Source organism: Manihot esculenta, chromosome 15 (genome assembly GCF_001659605.2).
Source record: "Manihot esculenta cultivar AM560-2 chromosome 15, M.esculenta_v8, whole genome shotgun sequence".
Classification (NCBI taxonomy): domain Eukaryota; kingdom Viridiplantae; phylum Streptophyta; class Magnoliopsida; order Malpighiales; family Euphorbiaceae; genus Manihot; species Manihot esculenta.
In genome coordinates this window covers 5,653,849-5,675,954 of record NC_035175.2, presented here as the reverse complement: position 1 = coordinate 5,675,954, position 22,106 = coordinate 5,653,849, and the positions used below count along the sequence as shown (strand labels likewise).

Here is a 22,106-nt window from a genome sequence, read left to right as displayed (position 1 = left end):
TTGATGGTTGCTTCTCAGTCAATAGATAAGGATTGGGAGGAAGCCTTTCGTTAATGTGGAAGAGTCATGTGTCTGTTTCTGAGGTTGACTTTTATTCGAATTTTATTGATTCGATTGTTTCGAAAGGTAATATTCAATGGAGGTTTACTGGTTATTATGGGTTTTCGGAATCGCAACGGTGACGTCAATCTTGAAATATTATTCGAATTTTATCTTGTAGAAACTCTTTTCCGTGGTTTTGTTCGGGAGACTTTAATGATTTATACTCGAGAGATGAAAAGGAAGTAAAAACATCTTTGCCAAATTATCTTATGCAAGGGTTTATACAGGCATTTGAGAAGCATCTTAGTCAAATTATCTTATGCGGGTTTGATTTTAAATGATTGTTTGTTAGATTCTAGAACTGATATTTCTATTAGATGGGTTTAGACTCTAGAACTGATATTTCTATTAGATGGGTTCGTCGCAATACTACTCTAACTGCTCATACTTTGGTTAGAGAATTTATTAGGTATAATCGTCTCTCTATTTGGGATAATAACCCTTTTTCTTTAATAAAATTTTATTACAATCAGTAATTTTACGTTAAAAAAAATTCTTCAATTTGTCCGATTCATGATATCGATAATTCTTTTAATTACTAATCTATTCTCATTGACTTAGCATCTCACTCGTAAAATAATAACATTCTTAAGATAGCATCTACCTTTCTTTCAATCATTAATCTATTAGTAAGATCTGAATTTGATTAAACAAATCTTTCTTAAAAGTGCTTAATTAAGATCTCTTATCGATAGAGTCAGGCATATATAGGAGAACAAGGAAATTAATTAAAGGGGGATGCATCTCATTTTGGAAATGACATCAACAAAAGAAATTGAGGACTAAAGGGTAGGGTCCAAAAGTAACATGATTCCCTAAGAAAATTCTTGGTAATAAGAAATTTGTAATTTTGCTTTTCATGTAGTCATGGTTTTAGTCTTGTAGCCACGTTTTTGAATCATCAATAATGTCGTTATATAAATTTATTTATCTTTAAATAAAACAATACAATTGAATTGTGTAGCACATGGGCATTCGTCTCACCACATGTGAACTTCCATGCTCAGACAAATATTTAAAAAAATTAATTTCTAATTTTAGAGTAATTAGTACAAGTTATTCACTAAATTATTAGCAACGGACAAAGCTCATCAGTTGCAATCACATAAGCTCTGAATGATGGAGCATGCCTTAAATGAAAGCCAAGATTGGTCCCTTTTCTTGGTTGCACATGCTATCTCCAAGAAAAAATGTTGATCCACAAAAAGATATCATATAAATGGAAAGCCCATGATACCAACAATTTGGTCAACATCATGCCAAGATGTATTTACATATAAAGCATGAAATGTTGGTATATTTCAGAATCTTAGAGCTGAAATGTGTATAATTTTTGCACCAAAATTCATCTTGTCTAGATGTATATCTTCCACATATACATGTAAGAAACAGACATTTCATTTGTACAAAAATTCTATAAATGTTTGGAGCTTAAAGTGGATGTATGATTGAATCAGGACCAATATGTATTAACTTTTCAATAAAATGCACATGCTTTACCCTTCTATTCTAGTGAATCATCCATTAAATATCAGAATGACATCTTTATAATCATGCACAACCACAACAACTACAATTAATTTTTCTTATCAACAGCTACAAAATTTTATATATTTATTCAGATAAAAATGACCTAATTTGAAAAGGGTTTTGCTAAGGGAAGCATTTAGTTTCAAAGAGGCAATGATGGAGTGTGGGGGAATGCAGCCATCATCTCTCTGAAACATATATACTATAATATCATCATGAATAACCATGCATTGCCAAACTATATAATGGATGGTTTGGCTGCTTTAGTGTTAGTACACAAAATAATTATATATTAAATTAAAATTTATATATAATTAAATATTTAATCTAAATGATTTTTCCCCTTATTTTATTTTTTTTTTTGTGTATTTATAATTGTGGAAAGATATATTAATTAATTATTTTTAATAGGGAATGATATGTGAAATTCGAATTTAGGTTTATCATGCGATTTAGAAGAAGCTTTTTTTTTAATAATTAAAAGATTAAATTGTGGCATAAAAATAATATTTTTCTTGGTCATAAAAGTTACCTTAGGCCTTGGGCTGGGCAGGTTGAATTCAATTAGTGTTAATTGCAACCAAGCCCGTCTTCTAACAGCAAATGCTATAGAGTTGTAGGCCTGTCATGCTTTTTTGGCCCCTTTTAAAAACGACGTCTTCTCATTTTTCTTTTTTATTTTTCAAATTTTATTTTTTTTCTTTTTCTTTTAATAGAGATTGGAATGTGGAGATTGGGCTGTAGTCCACCTCCGAGCGGGGTTATATTTAAACAAACTTTTATTTTAGTTGCAAATCTGTAGACTATTGAGTGATGGTTTCTTTGATCTGCATATCCTTGATTTGTTTGGTGTTTGTTGTTGGTTATTTTCTTGCTTGCAAGTTTGCTTGTCGGAGACGATCGCTGATACTTTGCATGCAAAATATGTGATCTGGGTTTGAGTAGAGATCGGAGGTATATAAAGATAGTCGAAACTCTCTTCGTGTTAGTCTGGACATTTGGGTCTCGATAGCCTTCCTAGGCATGACGATCTAAACGCCCGCCAACCTTCATGTCTAGTACCCTTTCTATCTTGTTGGGAATGGGTTTCTCTGGTTTCTCCTTAAACCAGTGCTCTCTTCTACCTCCTTAAAGTTAATGCTCCACTTAGGTCTCTCAAGCCATGGCCCGTTTCTTCCTCAGCTGAGTTGCTTGATGAGATTTATGTGTCTTGTTGAAAGCACTAGCTTGTGGTCATCCTCTTCCTCGGTGGTCCAATTCTTGCAACGCCTAAGATGGTGGCTGGGTGGTAGGCGGCAATGCTTCCTTAGCTACCAGCTCTAGGGTTTTTAAATCTAATTGTATTCTGAGCTGTCTTTTTTAACCATGGACTTATCTATAATCTTATCTATGAAAAAAAAATCTGAATTTTTTAGATAATTAATATGCCTTTTAACACTTAACCACCAGACTAAATATTTTATTTCGTTATTTACTTCTAAATCTTAATACAAGATTAAAAGTTTCTCATATTAATTTAACAATAACTCCAATAAAGACGGAAAACTTGACAAAATCAAATTTATATTAATGTAAAATTTAATGTATTTATGTTTAGATGTATGTAGACTTAGTTCAAGTAAAAAATTTCGGTTGGATGAATTATTAAAATTTAATTATTTAATCTAGCGAAATAAATATGTAAATTTTAACCGTACATGATCTAAAAACAAAGTTAAAAAAATTTTATAATCAAATATAAATCTTAAATTCAATAAGTGCAAAATATTTGTATTTATATATGCATTCGAATATATTACCAAAAGACATCATGGTTAGATACATAGGTAATTCATATTTTTTATAAATTGAATTTATTTATGAGATAATTTGCCATTAAATAAATCCAGTTTAATAATAAAATATATAAAATATAATTAAAGTTTTTTTGGAACAAAAATAATTAAATTTATTAAAAATTAATATACAAGTTTTAAATAACAATTTGCATCATGAGAACCGCCTTGATTACGTTATCCATGGGGAAGAAAATCAAAAATAAAAAGTAAAATAAAAGAAAAAATCCACTGAAGTCCGCACTTTCATGAAGAGAAACTGACGTTTGTGTAGCGAAGCGAGGGCCCAAACAACCCTACATGCAACCGTGGTGGACCTTTTGCCACGTCATACAGCCTAGTGGACCCCAGTAGATAATACAAAAACCCTGAAAATAAAAACAAAAAATAATAAAAAGGAATATTCTATCTTCACTATACTACCTGGCTGTGTCTACTCGCACTTGTTCTCTCTACGTGCCCCCCCCAAATGCCAAAATCTCAAACCCCCACTTCTGCTTTATGTGTATTTTTTGATTTCATACGTTCAATCACACAATAGATTAGATCTGCTCTATCTCTGTATGTCTCCTTCATTTTCCTTTCTTTAATTATCTTCTGTTACATATTCTTGAAATTAATTTATTTTCATTGTCTTCTTTTTTTTAAAATTTTCATTCTCCTTGATTATATGCATATTGATGATAATCATGGCAAGTGTGATTTTTCTAGGTGCAAGTTGTTTGTGCATGTTCGTTTTGAATTTCATATATATTAAAAAAGAATTAAGTAAATGTATATTTTTCAGTAACGTGAAGTTAATAAAGTATTGATTACAGATGAAAAATGCCTAGCCCGAGTTCTGGGGGTGATTATCAAGAAACAAGAAATGATGATCTTGAAGAAATGGTGAGTCGTGTGATGTATACTTCTGGGGGAGATGATGCTGAACTCAGAGATAAGTAATTAAGTTCTCTCTCTATATATATATATTTAGATTTTAGAAAAATTATCTACCGTTTTGTGGATTAATTTTGCTTTGTTTAGAAAAAAAAATCGTTTATTAAGTTCTTCTTATATCATTTGGGTGCTAATAGGATTTTGTGTTTATTTTTTTGTTTTATTATTAGTATTGCTGAAGGCTTTGCTGAAGGTGAAGATATGGAGATTAGAGGGGAATTAGGGTTAGAACCTGAAATAAATCCACAGGTATGACATTCCTGAGAAACCCTAATAAAAGCATTCAATCCCATTTCAAGAAAAAGGGTGTGTATTGATTTAGGTTTTTTTTTTTTTTTTTTTTTTTTTTAAGGATGGTTATATGATTCAAAACAATGAAGATATCCCTTTTTCTTCACCAACTCCTCAATATTCTCCACAGAATTCACCTGAGAGTGTGGTTGATTCAGTATCATCTTCAAGCATTCCTCTAGAAATAAACCGAGCAAGTGACCTTTTAATGGCAGTCTCTCTTGGTCCTGAAGAAAACAAGACTAAAATCAGTAAGCTTGCAAACTCAGCCATGGAAGAGCTAGTTAGGAAGGCCTTAAAAGGAGAACCTCTATGGCAACGACAAGCTGTACTTGATTCCGAAATTGAGATCCTAAATGAAGCTGAATATATAAGGGAATTTCGCGCTTTTGATGCAAGTCTTGAAGAGATCATGAGAATGATTGAGGTTGGAGATCCTCAAAGTTTTGCTACCTTAGATGCAAATTGTGATTTCTCCGGCGAATGTCACCAAAAACCAAGCTTGTCATCTCGAGAAGCTGAACCAGATGCCCTTCAAACTGAAGCTTCAAGAGAAATAGGGTTTGTGAATGTGAATGCTACCACCATTGTTGAATGGCTCATGGATTTGGTAGGTTAATTTTTCATTTTAACTACAATTTTATAAATATACAACTTGTTTGAAGAAACTAACATGAATATATGGTTTTGCTTTACAGAAGCAATGGTCATCAGCATTCTCTAAAATTGTCTCAAGAGCAAGCATACTTGGAGTCCTATCCAATGGTATAGGAACTGGGAATTATCATGAGACTTTACAAGTGGTAATTTATGAAAATATGTCATTACCTTCTATACCAATAATATTTTTATTTTTAATTATAATTTCATATTTTATTAATTATCGTTACAAATAGTAATATTATTACGTTTCGTAAAATAAAAGTAAAAAACGGCGATATAATAATATTATATTCTTTTATTTCTATTCTTCTTCCTATTTATTGTTATCATTCGATGTTTCTTTTTTGTAAGATTTTTCATTTTCATGTAAAGATACTTAAGTTTAATTAGTTGAATGGCTCTCCAGATTAGGGCAGAATTCCATATGCCAACACCACTAGTTCCTGCTAGAGAGTGTCAATTTGCAAGGTATTGCAAACAGGTAGAGTCTAACACATGGGGAGTGGTTGATGTATCCTTGGAAAACATATTCCCTTATCCACAAGTAAGCTTTAGAAGAAGGCCATCAGGCTGTTTGATCCAAGAAATGCCAAATGGAGAATCCAAGGTGAGAAATTAACTTACAAATACAATCCATGCTTCATGCAAATTAATGTTAATTGGTAAATTAGGAAAGCTTACTAAGACTTAATCTCATCTCATTTTGTTATCTTGTCTAGGTGACTTGGGTTGAGCATGTGGAAGTGGATAATAGACAAGTCCATAGAATTTTTCACCCATTTGTTCTCTCTGGTTTTGCTTATTGTGCAAGGCGTTGGCTTACCACTTTAATCCGCCATTGTGAATGGGTTGCAACTTTAATCTCCCAAAATGCTCATTTTCTATTTGTAGAAGGAGGTAAAATCTATTGCTCTTCATGCATGTTTATTCCACCTTAACAACAGAAATGAGTTTCATATTCAAATATTATTAGATGTTCCACTTTTCATCTAAATCCAAGTCATAATATAAATTATTAATTATAAAGAATAAAATTATACTTTGAGAAATACATTTCATTGATTGCAGTATTTAAGTTTTCTGATCTTATTTGTTAAAGTAATTAATGAGAAAAATATTTTTTAAATATATTAATTACTGAATAATTGTTGTTAAAATTTTATAATTTTTTATTCGAGTCTATTTTTAAACAAATCAATTTGAATTTATAGGGTGAATTTTAAATGTATGTGGATTTTATTACGATTCTTGATTTTAAATTTTATAATTTGACTCTATATTCTATTCGAGTGACTCAAATTTATAAATTATATAGATTATGACTCAATTTAAATAAGGTAAATTAATATGAAGAATTTTTATTCAATTCAATTAATTATTTATAAAGAGTGGGTTAGAACTTATATTTTCAAAATTTAAAATTTTATTTTTTTATAAAAAATATATAAATAACACTCATTTTTAGCTATTTTTTCTTTGACTAACCGATCTTTTTTTTTTGGTTCTTCTCAGCTAATTTATTTAACTAATTATATTATCAAATTATAACAATTATAATAATAACATTGTAATCTGCTAATTTTTTTTATGATTTAACTATTTGATCAAATTTAATTAAGAGTTTCAATGAACATATAATAGGAACTATTGTATATAATTCTAAAGTTCATAAGTTATAATATAAAAGTATGTAATATAATACATATATATTCATAATAATAGAATATTTTAATTAAATAAATGATAATTTTATATTTATCAAAATATATTAAATATATTTTTTTATTTATTTTCAAAATATATATTATTTTTAATTGATTTTTTAGAATTTTAGTGAATCTTATGATTCCATTCTCAATTTTTAAATTTATGAAATGAAGATTTTAATTCTTGACTTAAATCTAGATTTGACAAGTATGTATAGAATATTAAGATTAATTTGAGTTATTTTAATTATAAGAATATTAAAAATAATAAAACAACCTTTTTACATCTTATAATTTTTGTTTTAATTACAATGCCAAACAAGGTTTTACTCTTCACCATTTTTCTTGAAGAGAGTGACATACAAAATAATTCTTGTCATTGATATTGCCCAGGATTAGTAAGCCAACATGGGAAAGAAAACTTGTTAAGGCTGGCAGAGAGAATGATGAGAAGCTTCTGTGCAGACTTTAGTGCTTGCAGTAATAATTTATGGATTCCAATGCCAGTAAGTGGAGGAGAAGATTTTAGGGTAATGACTAAGAGCATTACAGCTGCAATTTCAGGATGTGCCACTGCAACGATAGCCTTCACATCTTCCCTTTGGCTTCCTCTTCCTCCTAGAAGAGTATTTGATTTTCTGCGTCGTGAGGATTCCAGAAACAAGGTAATAAAGGCTAATCTATAAAAAAAAATGACAAAAGGTTAGTTGATCATGTTTATTGACATGTGTTATTGATGTTGCTCTAAACCCATATGGATTAATTTTTTTATTTGATATAATTGGAGCTCAAAGTCTCTAAATTCTGAAGACGATTTCAGTACCAATGAATTAAAACTCAGGTTCATGCGTATTAATTTTAAGAAATTTAATTTAATTAGCAATAGTTATTAATCAGTGGAGTTGCCTAATAGTCCTTTTTCTGGATTAATTGAATACTCAATCTAACCAATTTAGCATGCATGGTTGATATTGAGAGAAATCTCTTCATATTGGTAGTTTTCATAAGCAATTAGAAAGTACTTTTCCATGGTGTTTTGATGCAGTGGGATTTACTTTCCCAAGAACTCGAAATTCAAGAACTTACACACATCATCAAGGGAGATAACCCAGACAACCGTATCTCTGTCTTGCAAGCGAACGTAAGTTACAATATTATATATCTTGCTTGCTTAGATTTGCATGGAATATTACTAATCCAACCTGCTTACTTGATTTTTGTAGTCTGATTCAAGCCTGATAGAAATTTTGTACCTGCAAGAGAGCTACAGCGACCCAACTGCACTCTACGTTGTTTATGCTCCGATGGACATCTTCTCAGTGGCTGCAATATTGAAGGGAGGAAGTCCAGATTATGTAAATATTTTGCCATCAGGATTTGTGATACATCCTGCCACACAAGTAATGAATTATAATGGAGAGGAAGTTGGTGGAAGTCTGCTTACCGTTGCATTTCATATTGTTGATGGTTTCTCAATGGAGGATAGCCTATATATTCCTCGTGAATCTGTTGATACTGTTTGCAGAATCCTCACAGAAACTGTTATCTTGATCAAGGCTGCTGTTTTAGCTGATGACTCATAGAACTATGTATTTAGCCACACAGTAAGTAAACGTTCTTATGTAGCTGTATTAACTCCTCGTAAAGAGCTTATTCCCTAATCTTTTCTGATACTGGTAATTGACCAAATGTTAATAATTTGAAGACCTTCTAAAGTAAACCCTAATAACGAAAAGAGCAGAAGTTGAAGGATACAGTGTCAATGCGTTTTGCTTTTTTTTTTTTGGGGGGGTAAGCAGCAATGTGAATGTAATGTTGAACAATAACAAGTTAATTAGGGTTTTTGTATGTCTTTTCAGGTTGGATTTGGATCTTGTTATATACTAGTTTGTTTTCATAAAATATGGACACCCGGAAGGAAACTACGGGAGGGATAGTGTTTAAAACTTTGAATCAATAGGCAGCAGGTATGAGTTGAATAGGGATGAAGAGTGTTTTTTTATTTTTAATTTATAAGAGAGAAAATTTCATTAAAAAAAATATGTGTGTATACACAAAAGAAAACCACAGTATATAAAAAAAAGACTAACTCAGCATTGACATGTTAAAAAAAATTTCAAAGTAACAAAACCAAAAGCAAACAAAAGGCCAAAGGAGAATAAAAAAACAAGCCGGTTGAAACAAATTAAAGCCAAAACCTAAAGAAAAGGAGAACAAAAATAAAAAGGAACCCAAAATGACAAACCAAGCAACTGCCCAAATCATTACTCTTGAGGCATGCTAGATGGAGAAAGCTGAAAGAAGGTTGCACAACAAAGAAAACTCGAAAACCAATAGTTTCAACAAAAAGCTTATTTATTTCTGGTGTTTCATAAAGAGAATTCAACAAACTCAAACCATCTTTCTTCCAAGAGAAAGTTTCAAACCCCAGCCAATTCCACCATGTATCCAAAGAACTTCCAAATCTTTTTGTGATGAAATTTTAGTGCAAAAGTATAGCCACTAAAAATTTGCTAATATTCATGGATAAAACACTTAAACTTTTACCATTAAATATAAAACATGATTCCGAATTTTTTTTCGCTTAAACTTTATAATTGGAAATTTTTTCATATTTTATAAAAGCCGAATGAAATCAGTAATAGAGCATATTCGATCGATGAAAGAAGGAGAACAACAAAAAAATAATTGGAATAATCAATATTCGCGATGCGTGTATTCATATACTAGACTCAAAAAATATTTTTTCACACCTAACTACAAAAAAAAAATTTAAAACTTTTAATATTATAGTTTTATGGCAATCTAGCGGTGAATTTTACGTATTTACGGGTGATTTTTATTCCATTAAAAGTTGAATTTCCTACTCCCATTAAAAGTTGAATTTCCTACAGTCCATATATTCCAAGAAGTTTCAAATTTGGGGGGGAAGAAAAAGAAAGAGCTCAGTTGCGCAGGATGTCATCTGCAAATTCAGATGAAGCTGATGAACCTCATCCAGCATGGAAGAGCACGATTCCTCACGGCTCTTTGATGACTGCACCAGCCGGGAATCAAACCCGGGTCTGTACCGTGGCAGGATACTATTCTACTACTAGACCACTGGTGGTGCACACTTCCATTCTTAACATGGTTTTAATTTAATATAAGAAGAAAAATTTGACAACTACCCTTAGCTTTTAAGACATAATTATATATATATATACATATATATATATATATATATATTCTCTAAGGTAAAGTTATATGTTATTTCAAATGTGGTTAACGTATATGCTTTAATAGAAGTTTCCCTGCCGAAATGGGGAATAGCATTGTTGATTATGAAGAGGACAATGACCGAAACAGAAGGTATTAGAGCAGTTGTTAATTTTGCCTAATTCACTATTGAGGCATAATCAATAGGTTTTCCTCGCAGAACAACTCCGTTTGTCTGCCAACATCCGCACATACAGATACAAGCTTTGCTTATTTGCATCTTTTAGCTTATGTGCCTTGCCTCGCTTTTACAACCCATGCCGCCTTTAGTTGCTCAATGAAAAGCAATTTTGCTGGTTTGCCCATTTGCTCAGCGCATTCTCACCATTAGTTGCTGTTTATTCCTCAAGACTTATCATAGTCCGATCCAATTAGCCATTTTCGCTGCCATTTTTGCCTTTCACCACTGTCTGGGTTGGGTATTCTCACAAACATATGAATATCAACAACAAGCTTAAGGAAAGCCCATCAACAATGATATTAATAAGTGTTCAAATTAGATCCGAGAATTTCAAGTAGCCATCATCGTGTATTGCACCTTTACTATCAATATAATAAATATTTTTGGTCTAAATTTTATAAATATAACCATTGAACAACTGGGAATATACATTCGGTTCAGTTCAGTTGTATGGTAATCTTACCTATTTTAGTCCAATTTATACTAAAATCGTCGGCACAAAGAATATAGAGGGAAAAGGACCATTATTTCTAAAGCTTGATTCGAATTAAGTTAGAAAGAAAAAAAAAATTAGAAAAAAAATAAATAAAAAAACAAAGAGCTGCTTTTTCTTTTTTTTCTTTTAACAAGCAGGCATCATCTTCTTGGAACAAGATCTGAAAACGAAAAGTTGTGGAAAGGTGGACCTGCAACAAGAATGAACCCACGAATTAAATCAGTGTCACCAGAAATATCCATGGTTAGACCTAATCCAACTAAACTGGATTGAAAAACTGGTCTATCCTATGATACAAACACTATGCTATAAATTATGCAAGATAATAATGATGATATGTCAAGTATCAGGAGAAAATGCAGGCCTTATGCCACTTTTTCTTCATTTCTTTTTCGTAAGAGAAGTGTACATTCCATGTTTCTAACCTTCTTGTTCCCCAAGAATGTAAAATGGAATATGTGAAATCATCTTTGTGCCGCCTCCACTCCAGTTAATGGTGCCAGGATTCTGCTTGTGTCCACGTGAAGATCTTGAAGGCCCAAATACAGACAATGAAATAGCAGGTTCACTCAATAATCCCAAATAATCGCGAGCTCGCCTCCAGACCCTTGCATCTGAGATTCGAGATCGAGCTACCTGGAGATGCAAATCCAGTTACGATATTTGACGATGGAAAATTGCCATCCACAAGTTTCATACATTACAGACAACAGAATTGCACTCAATTCTTAAATATGTGGAAATTCAGCTAACGGCAACAATGCCAACGATCTCATCAAAACTTTTAAGCAGACCTTGCCCAAGGAGACACGTGCCCTTGGTAATAATTCATGGTGATATGTGGCAAGCTTTGCAATAGCTGTTACCACAAAACATAGAAGCCTCGATTGTGATGACTTTCTGGAGTTTTCACTATTGGAGCTCGTTGCTGACTCCCTTAGGCCAAGTCGGCTTCCCAAATAAATGAGAAAAATAAAGTCAGATAAAAAAGAAAAAGAGCAACGGCAGGGCAAATTTTAATAACGCAAACAGACAGGAACAAGGAAACTGTACCTAGATGATAGGTTTTCATACAAAAGTAACTCTAGATTCTCAAAAAGCTCACGAGCAGCATCTTTGTGAGACTCGCCACCACCACCATGCTCCCCAATGGCCCAGCACAATTGTAATGCCAATTCTGTCTACAAAAGAATACTTGCAAAGTAATGATCTATCAATACAAAATTATGGCACCTATTCTTGCAAAGGAAAATCTATTTTATTTTTTCTTCAACACGATTTTAATCAGCTAACCTTTGCAGGGCTGTCATAAGCTTCCCCAAGCCTGTCCACTATAGGTTTCTGCAAAAGATTCCCAGTCCTTAATCAAAATGATAAACAGATTATCAGAACAAAAATTCCATATAAATATTCACGAGGCTGTGGAATGATGAACAGTGATAATGGATTAATCATGCATTCATTCAAAAGCAATAAGGCCAACAACAAAACGTTGCAAAAAGAAATCAAGAACTATTATCAATCTGGCTTCTCCTAGATGATGCCTAAAAATTAAAAGTGTTAGAAAAATCTTTGGAGATCGTACACAGAACCGAAATAATATAATGCAAATAAAGTAAATGTTCTCGAGAAAAACCTTCAAAAGAGCAATAAAATCTGGAGATCGTTGAAATGCAGCAAGGATGAACTCTAATAGTCTCTTACGAACCTGCAACGAAGGGATAACTAGGAATCACAAATATGCAAGCATTCCATGCATTAAGGATCATCATTGAAATATCAAAGAAAAAAAACAAAGAAAATTATCACAAATCAAAGAGCAATTCCACATGAAAACCACTGAAAGGAAACTCCAATAACATTCAAATGAAAAGGCACCTCATAAGAAAAATTTTTCTCTGGAAACATTGTGTCATTTCTGGACATGATAAGAGGAATTAATGCACAGATCAAAGCTGCAAAGACGAGGAACATTTTTAGAATAGCCATCACCTTAGAAAGGCACATGTATAACCCAATTTCTTAGTAAGGATTGTGCATTATGTAGGAAGCAAATTTCCTATAAACAATATAGATAATCACTTTACAAAATGAAAAACAAAGAAAGATGTCCACATACAATCATTAATATCACGTGAAGCTATTGAGAAATACACATCAAGAAGCCGGGGAGCAATCCTGAGTATTTGCTTTAGCCTATCAGACTGACGGCTATTGCTTACAGCCAGCAAAGTTGCAGCCATACCTGGAGAAGTCCAGTGCCGATCCTGAAATAGAACATTTATTAAACAAATTTCAACCACCCCAGCAAATATATCCAATAATTACTCTTTAAGTTTTCAATCTTGGATTTATTATTATGTATTGTTTTCAACGCATGGCACTATGCCATCCTGAATACAAGATCAAGCAATATCAACCAGGCAGATAACAACTGGTGTTCACAAGAGATAATCAAGTAGCAGATTAGACAAGATGCAACATATTTATTCTTAGCTCACTAACATGGAAAAATAATTGAAGCAGAAAAGGGGAGGGGGGGAGAGAATTACATAGCCAAAAAAAAGAGCAAATGACAGCCTAAATTATAAAACAAGTACAAATCAGGAAATTTCTGTTTTTAAATGGGAGTAAAAAAGAAGGGAAGCAAAAAGAAAGAGAAGAATACAAAGTGGAGGATAAGATTTGCTCTATGGAGAGAATAAGATAACAAATTTACTTTCTTATCACAACAAAGAATTCCTAGTCTTGTTGCATATTAGCTAAAAAATGCCTCTAAATAAACCGAAACAACTGCACCATAAAGAAGCCAGGACCAGAATTTTATCATTGAGTAACATCTGGGAAGTTGATGGTCCTTGATAATTCTAGTTACATGTTCTCCAATAGAATCACTTCTCAGTTACTCAACAAATAACAGTTTCGTAAAGCATTTTATTATTTGCATTTATCCATAAGTAAGACAAAAAATAAGTCAGAAGGGACTATACAGCAATCCCATCATTTTCATCCTTCAAAAGTTCAAGAAACAGTGGATCAGCTGCATCTATTTTGTTGCTATCCTCAGATTCAGAGTCTGCCCCACCATCTCCTATGGTTGAACCAGTGTAAGCTTCATCCATGAGGGCGAGCAGCATCTACATCCAGATAGAATGTGTATCAATAGCTGCACTATATGCATTTGGGTAGACAAGTAAATTTAATAAGTCCCAAATATAACCTCAGGAGCCGTACTCTTCTGGATTGAGGCTATGCTGTTTCCAACAAGTGATCCTGAGCTCCGCTCTACCTTTTCCAAAGCTACCAACAAAACTAGTATACATGTAAAGAAAAATGTTAAACCTCACATAGCTAGTATAGTAAAAAATGAATATAAATCAGTTCCGGTGTAGAACTGATTGTACACCACTGAAGTACTGCAGCAGAGAAGAGAAGGAAGAAAAATTGGCAACTTGTTCCTTTTCACAGAGAGAGAATGTTAAGGGAGAAGGTACCTTTCAAGCACAAGATACCAACTACAACAATTCATACATATGCAGGCAGGGTCAATTACAACTTTTTTTTTCCACTCCAGAACTAATAAATAAAATATAATTTCTCAACCCTATCAAGTGGAAAACTTGTGTACATGCTAAAACAGGTGATAAAATCTACCATGATCAGGTCTCACTTTATCAATCACAAATAAAAAATACCATCACATAAATGAGCCCCCCAAAAACAATCATGTTAACAGAATCTTGAAGGTGATAAGATAGCTGGTAATATAAACTTACTTGGCAAATCAACTAAAGATGGAAATAGGGGAAGAAATGAGCCAGCTGATATCAGTCCTGGAAAAACCTTCAGAAAAGATTTTTCCAATCTGCAAACCAAACATACATGTTCAATGACAAGCTGTTCTCACAGAAAATTAGCAGTTAATTTGGGAAGGGGGGGAGGGGGGGAAGAAAAATGCAAAAAAGTTAAAACAAAATTAAATAAAAAGAACCTTATTAAATTTTGACTTCTCATTCTAATTATTAATAAATATTATTATTTATTCAATTTTGGCCAGCTGGCTAAAATTGCAACCAATTTCCAAAATCAAGCTAAAATTCCCATAATTTAAAAGGTTTGTTCTAATATTGCAAAACGCACAATGGTTTTGATTTTTCTGTTCATTAACTTAAAATAAAATTTACTTCTTGCTATAATTTTCACTCTCCTACATTTGAAATTTCTAGTCCAAATGCAAATATGCGTCAACACAAGATAAAATATCTGCTTCAAGATTTTGACAATTCTGACAAAGTTTATTATGAAAAGAACCCCTTTATACCCATGTAAACACCAAAGCCAAAAAACCTCAAATAAAGATGCAAAATAGAACTACTAAATTGACAAGAAACAGCCAAATGCAACACTTATTACTTGCACATAAAAGTGAAAATTATCAGAAATACATCCAATGAGAGTAAGGCTAGGAGTAGGACTAGTTAGAATAAATCACACTATTTCATATACAGACCTGTAAATTAAATTTACAAAAATTGTTATTTACTGTTATTACCAGTAAGGCTATGATGAAAAAATGTTTTTCAACACTAAGTACAATTAGTAGAAAAACTTACTTCTCTCCATTCCAGGCTATCAGCTTCAGCAACAAAGGAAAAAACTGCAAACACATCATCAACATTATGTAGAGGTATATAGATGGAAACTTAATCTTCATAATTCTTTTAATTTATTCATATGTTTTGCTGAAGGTATTTTCTATTCCATCATCCTTTCTTGTCCAATAAATTTTTAACTAGACAGTTTAAACTTTACACATTTCATTTTTGTATTTGCTTTAGTAACTCGTCAATGAAGAACCCACAGCAAAGTAGAAACAAGATTTAACCAGCTCCTACTCTGGCCTAAAGACATACTCAGAATTTCAAAAGTAGCATGCCTTAATCTACAACGACATCTGACCATTATATATCACAAAATTAAGCATTGAAGAATAGTTATCATGGAAGACATGGAAAAAAGAGATGAAAAATAAACAAATGTAGTTGACAAGTTTTTGAAACTTTCCCTCAAAATTAACATTCTAAATCCGACACCATAGTGTATTATTATTGACAAAGATCACTGATACCTGAGGCAGTAAAGTGGGAAAGGAAGTTAGGAGCTTTTTCTTGTTCACGTTCAGAAAATTAAGAGTTGCTTCTGCAACAACTGGATCTGCAAACTCACTGCAATCGACATTAGAATAAGATAGGTGTGTGCTGATAATCAAATTATTATTGAATTTAATGCTTTAAAAAAGAAAGGCCTTTCACCAAGAAATTATCCATCAATCAAGATCAATTCAATTGCATGGCACGTGATTAATTTATCTAGATAAGAACTCAAAGCAACTATTTAACAGAATATGCACTTATCAAGTTATAAGTGGATATAAACTGGAAAATAAATATATAAGATATGTTTCTCAGCAAAATAGCCATGGAATATGTTTATATGCACAAAATCAACCAAATAAAAACAAAGTTTCATGCCTAACATCCAAACAATAAACATAAAATGGTTAACATCCTTACCGGCTCAAACATGAACGAAAAAAAGTCCTTAGGCTGGGATCAGCATCATGTAGAACCATCTCACCAAAGTCCAGGAAAAATTGAAGAATGGCCTGATTGATAACAAGTATGAATGCTTACCGTATAAGTCAATGCTCATATGAAACGATGAACTTGATATGACAGTATCATGGGAAACAAGGAAACTCAAAAGTGAATTCAAAATCTCTCCCTTCCAGTGATTTTTCAAGATTGAACTATGAGAAAAGAAGCCAACTTTTATTAATAAAAATGAGGGGGGGAAGTTGCTGCAAGAATTTAAATCTGATAAGCATCTAACAATAGAATTTATGCATTTTAATAACAAGAATGTGTTATTCAGATTAAATCTTCATTTTGATAATTTATATTTTCATTCTAATTATTTATGTTTAGATGTTTCATGTGAATTCCTAGTTAGTATGTTCTTATAAACATACAACCTAGTAATTTAGTATATCTTACTCTTGATAATGTACTTGGGAATCTTTTGCTTTGGTATAGAAGGCATCCATGCGTGATGTGATATCTATCGACTATTATCTTCTCTCTCTTCTTATTGAATCCTTCTATGTTTACATACCATAGCGAAGCTCAAATACCACATTCTTTCCTTTCACTTTCTCATTGAATGGCCAATCAACCCTCAAAATCCTGGATTTTCCATTCTTCTACAAAATCTCACAATTCTCTCAATTTTGCAGCACCTATTTTGGTGAAGCCTCATAATTTCTAAACACAAGACCTATATCTTAGAATCTTTCTTAAAAAGGGATGTTCCTAAGTGCACAAGGCTACACGCTGTTCTACATATCCAAAATAACCCCCCCCCCCCTTTTTATTGCAACTCTTTGAAAAGCAAATGCTCTTCTGAAACCCTGCCTTAAAATTAGTTAAAAAAAGACGAGAAACCAAATGTATAATAAAATATCTTGCAGCATCAGATAAGTTATTTCCTCCCATTTGCTTTCCTATTTGCTAACATTGCCAGAACTAATGAAATTCCAGTGACCAATATTAATTCACAGAACAGGAAACGGAACTGATTTATTGAAATATTATGTTTATTTCTTATTAATAACCACGATGAAATTTCTAAACAAAACTCAATCAATTTAATCAGTTAAAATAATCCAACAAAAAGCATCTAAACCATGATAACCTCTCAAGGAAGTTGCAAATACCAGTTCAGAGTAGACTCAAAATAACTCGTGTGGAGTTAAAACGTTAACAGATACATCTAAAATGTAATTTAAAGCACTTCCATGCTTGAAACTCTATTGATAAAATTTTACTACGTTCTTTCATGAAGCAAACTAAGCAACAGGATTCACAGAAAATATTAGAAAGAAAGGAACTTAAGAATATAGGAGTTAGGAAACAGACCAGCAAGAGAAGTCCACAAGAATACTTAGATTGAGAAAGCGAAGCGACAGAGCGTTGAAAGAGCCTGTTAATCTGAGGATAAACCCTAGCCACCAAATCCTCAGAGTTCTCCTTATTGCACAATTCATGTAGCCTTTTCACCTATTTCAAGTAACACTAATTAAAAGAAAAAATTTTCAAAGCCAAAGAGAATAATTTAATATATTGTTAGAAGAGAAGCTCACAGATTGGAGAAGAGAGGGGTCAGAAGCGGGGTCGCTGGCCAAATTGGAGTCTCTAGCGCTGATAGATAAAGTCCGGAGATGGAAATCCCAGTCTCCTCTGTCTCGATCGGCCATCAATCTTCTGGAAAGAAAAGAGAAAGTGATTTTGTTCTTGATTTGGCAAAGGACTTGACGACCTTTGGGTCTTCAAACTGAGATTGATGATGAGCATCTACAGAGAAAGAATCAATGAAGCAAGAAGCATATACAATACCATCTAGCAACAACACGATTGGGCATGTCGGAGCGGAGCATGAATCTCACTCTCACAATGCTTAAACGCACCGTTTCATCTATAGTAAAGTTGGGATAATTTTCTAATGTTGCCTCAATTTTGAAAATGTTCACCCTTCATTCCCCATATTCAATTTGTTATGATAAACATCTGCATTTTAGAAAATATTACATAAAAATTCCTCCAATTAATTTTTATTTAGTTTTTCAATATAACATATAAAGGGCAGTATTACGCTGTAAAAATAAGAAATTGGAAATTAAAAGTATCATACTATATATTTATAATATTTTTAAAGATAAAAGAATATTTATATAATGACTTTTGATTTTTGTATTTGTTTTATAGTTGTGCGGTCTTGTTTGCATCCCGCTAGTCCAAATATCCAATCTGCATTACTTTACTAATTATATGTTTTTTCAAATTCATTATGTTTTAGTAAGTGCTGTATTAACTTGCAATATACAAGAATTGACTTTTAAAACCAGTTTCTTTATAGGTCAAGGATTGCCGTGGAGGCTTTTTTACTTATACAACATTAGTAGTTTTTAAAATGAATAGGAGGCTTGTCTTTTAATGCCTACTTGTGTAGTTTCCTACACCTTATAATCTTGTTTCTTGGTGGCATGGTGTATGTTGAATATGACTCCATGAAAAGGCTCCTTTCTAGCTGCCATGTCTTTGGTGATTTAATCACTGCAACACAATAATGGGATAGTGTGAGAATTATGAATATTTCTATACCTTCATTGCAAAGATTAAATAATCTTTATATTACGTTGGTTGTGGGAACAAGACTGTGATAAAATACTCCACCTTTTCTCTGTGGTTTCTTACAAAGATTCTCCCTTGTTAAGCATTTAACTTTGAAAGAAAATGCTTTTGTCGCTATGCTTTGAATAGCATTCTAAAAATTATTCCACTTCTATTTTGCATTGACTAGAGTCCATTGATGAATGTTAGCTTCTGCAAAATTTTAAATTTTGTGGGACCTTATATTGAAATGTGTTGAAGTCATAGAAAGAATGAAAATTCTTCATTCTTAATTTAATCGATTCAACCACCAATGGATTTAATAATACCATACTATTATAATAATAATAATGTAATTTTATGAATTTTTACTTTTTCCAATGAAAAACTAAAATTTGTTTTTTTTAAATATAATGGAAATAATTTATTGATATGATATTATTTCAGAATTAATTATGATTTTGAAAAAAAAAAATTTCAATAGTATTTTTTCTTACTAACGGATGAAAAGTAACTCAAACAACTTGTAGATTAGGTTTTAAATATTGGCTATTGTGTTTTGTGACTTGGTGCTACAATATCGTATCTCTTAGTTTATTCTTTTAAGTTTCTTATTAGCTTGCTAATGCAGCATATGTTCGTTACCAAGTGCTCAGAATAATTCCTTCATTATACCCTACACATGAAAGAATATTCCATGCTTTTTTTAATATAATATGAATTCTTCTATTAGTACACATTAATATTATTATATATTTTAATGATACTTTTTACATATATCGACTAATAAAATATAACTAAATATATAAATCTTAACACTTCATTTCTTATTTTGTGGAAAAGGCTGAATTCTTGGAAGTATCGGGTGCTGTCTCAAGCAGGTAAAGAGATTCTCTTGAAAACAGTCCTTCAAATTTTGCGAACTATGTGATGAGCTTATTTTTATTTTTTTAGACTCTTTGTGATGATCCGCATCGCATGATGACTAGATATTGGTGGAGTAAGAGGGCGAACCAAAATCGGGATATTCACTGGTTGGGTTGGCATAGAATGGCAAAGCACATATCTGATGGTGGGCTAAAGTTCAAAATTCTTCATAAGTTTAACTTGGCCATGCTTGGGAAGTAAGGCTGACACATTATCAACAGGCCTTAGTCCTTAGTAGCCCGTGTCCTTAAGGCTCGCTATTTTTCGACAAAGTCTTTCTTTGAAACTCCTTTAGGAAGTAACCCTAGCTTCTTGTAGTGCAGCATATGGGAAACTCGGGGTCTAATTCGAGCCGGGGCTTACTGGAGGATGGGGAATGGCCGGTCAGTTTCAATCTGGGGGCAGCCCTGGTTAAGAGAGCTTCCTGAGTCTCTGGTTTCCACAACCCCTCCTTCGAACTATATTGGAGTTGTTGTTTCAGATCTCATAAACCACAGATGAAACAAGAGTTTAATTACACAGATGTTCAATGAAAGAGACAGAAGTTGTATTTTGAACATCCCTCTCAGTCTTTCATCGTGTTCTGATGCGTGGTATTAGAAGTTCGAGTCTAAAGGTCACTATTTAGTTAAGAGTGCATATAGATTCATGGTTGATGGCTTTCGACATAGGGAAGGGAACGAGATATGGAAAAGGTTATGAAAAGCTAAAGTTCCCCTAAAAGTGCTTAATTTCTGCTGGCGGGCTCTAGTTAATGTTGTCCCTTGCCTCTTGTCGTTTCAGTCCTCCAAGAGAGTTCCGGTTGATCCTTCATTAAGCTCACTGTTGAGTTGGCCTGCGCCTTCTGCATCCTCTTTAAATGAATGGTTTTCTTTAGCCTTCTCTTCTACTTCTGTGGAAAATGCCTCCCTTATGCTAATGATCTTATGGGCTTTGTGGCAAAACAGAAACAATGTTGTATGGAAGGGTCAGGGTCAGACTGCGAGTGGTGTGTTCTTCATGGCTTTGAATTTTTTGCAGCAATGGAAAGCAGCCCGTGCCGTTTCCTCAGTAAGTACCATTGTCGATTCGGTTCGCCCGGTCTAGTCTCCTCCGTCGCACGATTGTATCAAGGTGAACATTGACGCCTCTTTAAGCTTGCAACGAGATTCGATAAGTTTCGGTTGTGTAATCCGGAATGATGATGGGAGTTTTGTGGCTGCTAGAACAGACTCTTTTTATAGCCATATGGATGCAAAGTGTGCTGAAACTATGCCATTTCGGGAAGTATTGAGTTGGATTAAAGAATGTGGATGGAATCAAGTCCTTTTCAAATTGAATGCTCAGGTATTTGTGATGTCAGTATGAGAAAATAAAGTGTGTTTTTGTTCATAGATCTGCGAATGATGTTACTCATATTCTAACAATATCGGCTTATTCTGAGTCAGATCAAGGAGTTTGGGTTGATGTCTTTCTTCTCCATATTGTTTCTATATTTTCTTTGAATTAATGAAATTTTCTTGTATTTTTAAAAAAAAAATTTATAATTTATTAAAAATTTGATTTTTTTATAATATTAATATTAATTTATTATTTATTTATTGATTAGATGCATGTATATTTGTACGCATAAATTTTTTTTTATATGATAAATTTAATTTGTTATTTATTTATTCATTTTCGTATTTTATATTTATATTTTTATTAATAATAAAATTCTTAATTAAATTTTCAACTCCTTGTGTTAAATTTGTTCCGCTCCATTAAAAGCCGAAACTGGAGGAGTTTGACCCTTGACAACTACAATCCCCATTTTTACTCTTGCTAAAAATTGCACATTGAATCCATCTGTAAATATTTCATAAAATTTACAAGGGCAGATTTTTGCCATTAATATTTTATTTATTTTAGTTAAATTCTCACCAAAATTTAATTAATTAATATGTTAGAAAAATAAAATAAAAATTTGTT

The 22,106-nt window shown here is 32.4% G+C and overlaps 2 protein-coding genes and 1 non-coding gene across 3 annotated transcripts; 1 reads left to right on the top strand and 2 right to left on the bottom strand.

The window, feature by feature from the left end:
• Positions 1–4,292: 4,292 nt before the first annotated feature.
• LOC110601587 (homeobox-leucine zipper protein PROTODERMAL FACTOR 2) lies at positions 4,293–9,144 on the top strand. Its single transcript, XM_043951120.1, has 9 exons — positions 4,293–4,408; positions 4,577–4,655; positions 4,759–5,307; positions 5,396–5,500; positions 5,767–5,967; positions 6,080–6,257; positions 7,460–7,731; positions 8,112–8,207; positions 8,290–9,144. Exons 1-9 carry the CDS (start codon positions 4,293–4,295, stop codon positions 8,647–8,649), a joined length of 1,956 nt encoding a protein of 651 aa, XP_043807055.1. The 3' UTR covers positions 8,650–9,144.
• An 863-nt stretch (positions 9,145–10,007) lies between these two features.
• LOC122722042 lies at positions 10,008–10,095 on the bottom strand. The gene has a single exon (XR_006348893.1). It is a non-coding gene; the product is annotated as a small nucleolar RNA snoR114 (small nucleolar RNA).
• Positions 10,096–10,876: 781 nt separating this feature from the next.
• Positions 10,877–18,506, bottom strand: LOC110602502 (AP-5 complex subunit zeta-1). The gene is made up of 16 exons (XM_021740036.2): positions 18,203–18,506; positions 17,979–18,119; positions 16,575–16,666; positions 16,130–16,226; positions 15,615–15,658; positions 14,778–14,866; positions 14,222–14,313; positions 13,992–14,138; positions 13,121–13,268; positions 12,880–12,956; positions 12,638–12,709; positions 12,295–12,342; positions 12,055–12,182; positions 11,796–11,952; positions 11,427–11,637; positions 10,877–11,191 (listed from the first exon to the last, which is right to left on the bottom strand). Exons 1-16 carry the CDS (start codon positions 18,314–18,316, stop codon positions 11,142–11,144), a joined length of 1,707 nt encoding a protein of 568 aa, XP_021595728.1. The 5' UTR covers positions 18,317–18,506; the 3' UTR covers positions 10,877–11,141.
• Between the last annotated feature and the right edge of the window lie 3,600 nt (positions 18,507–22,106).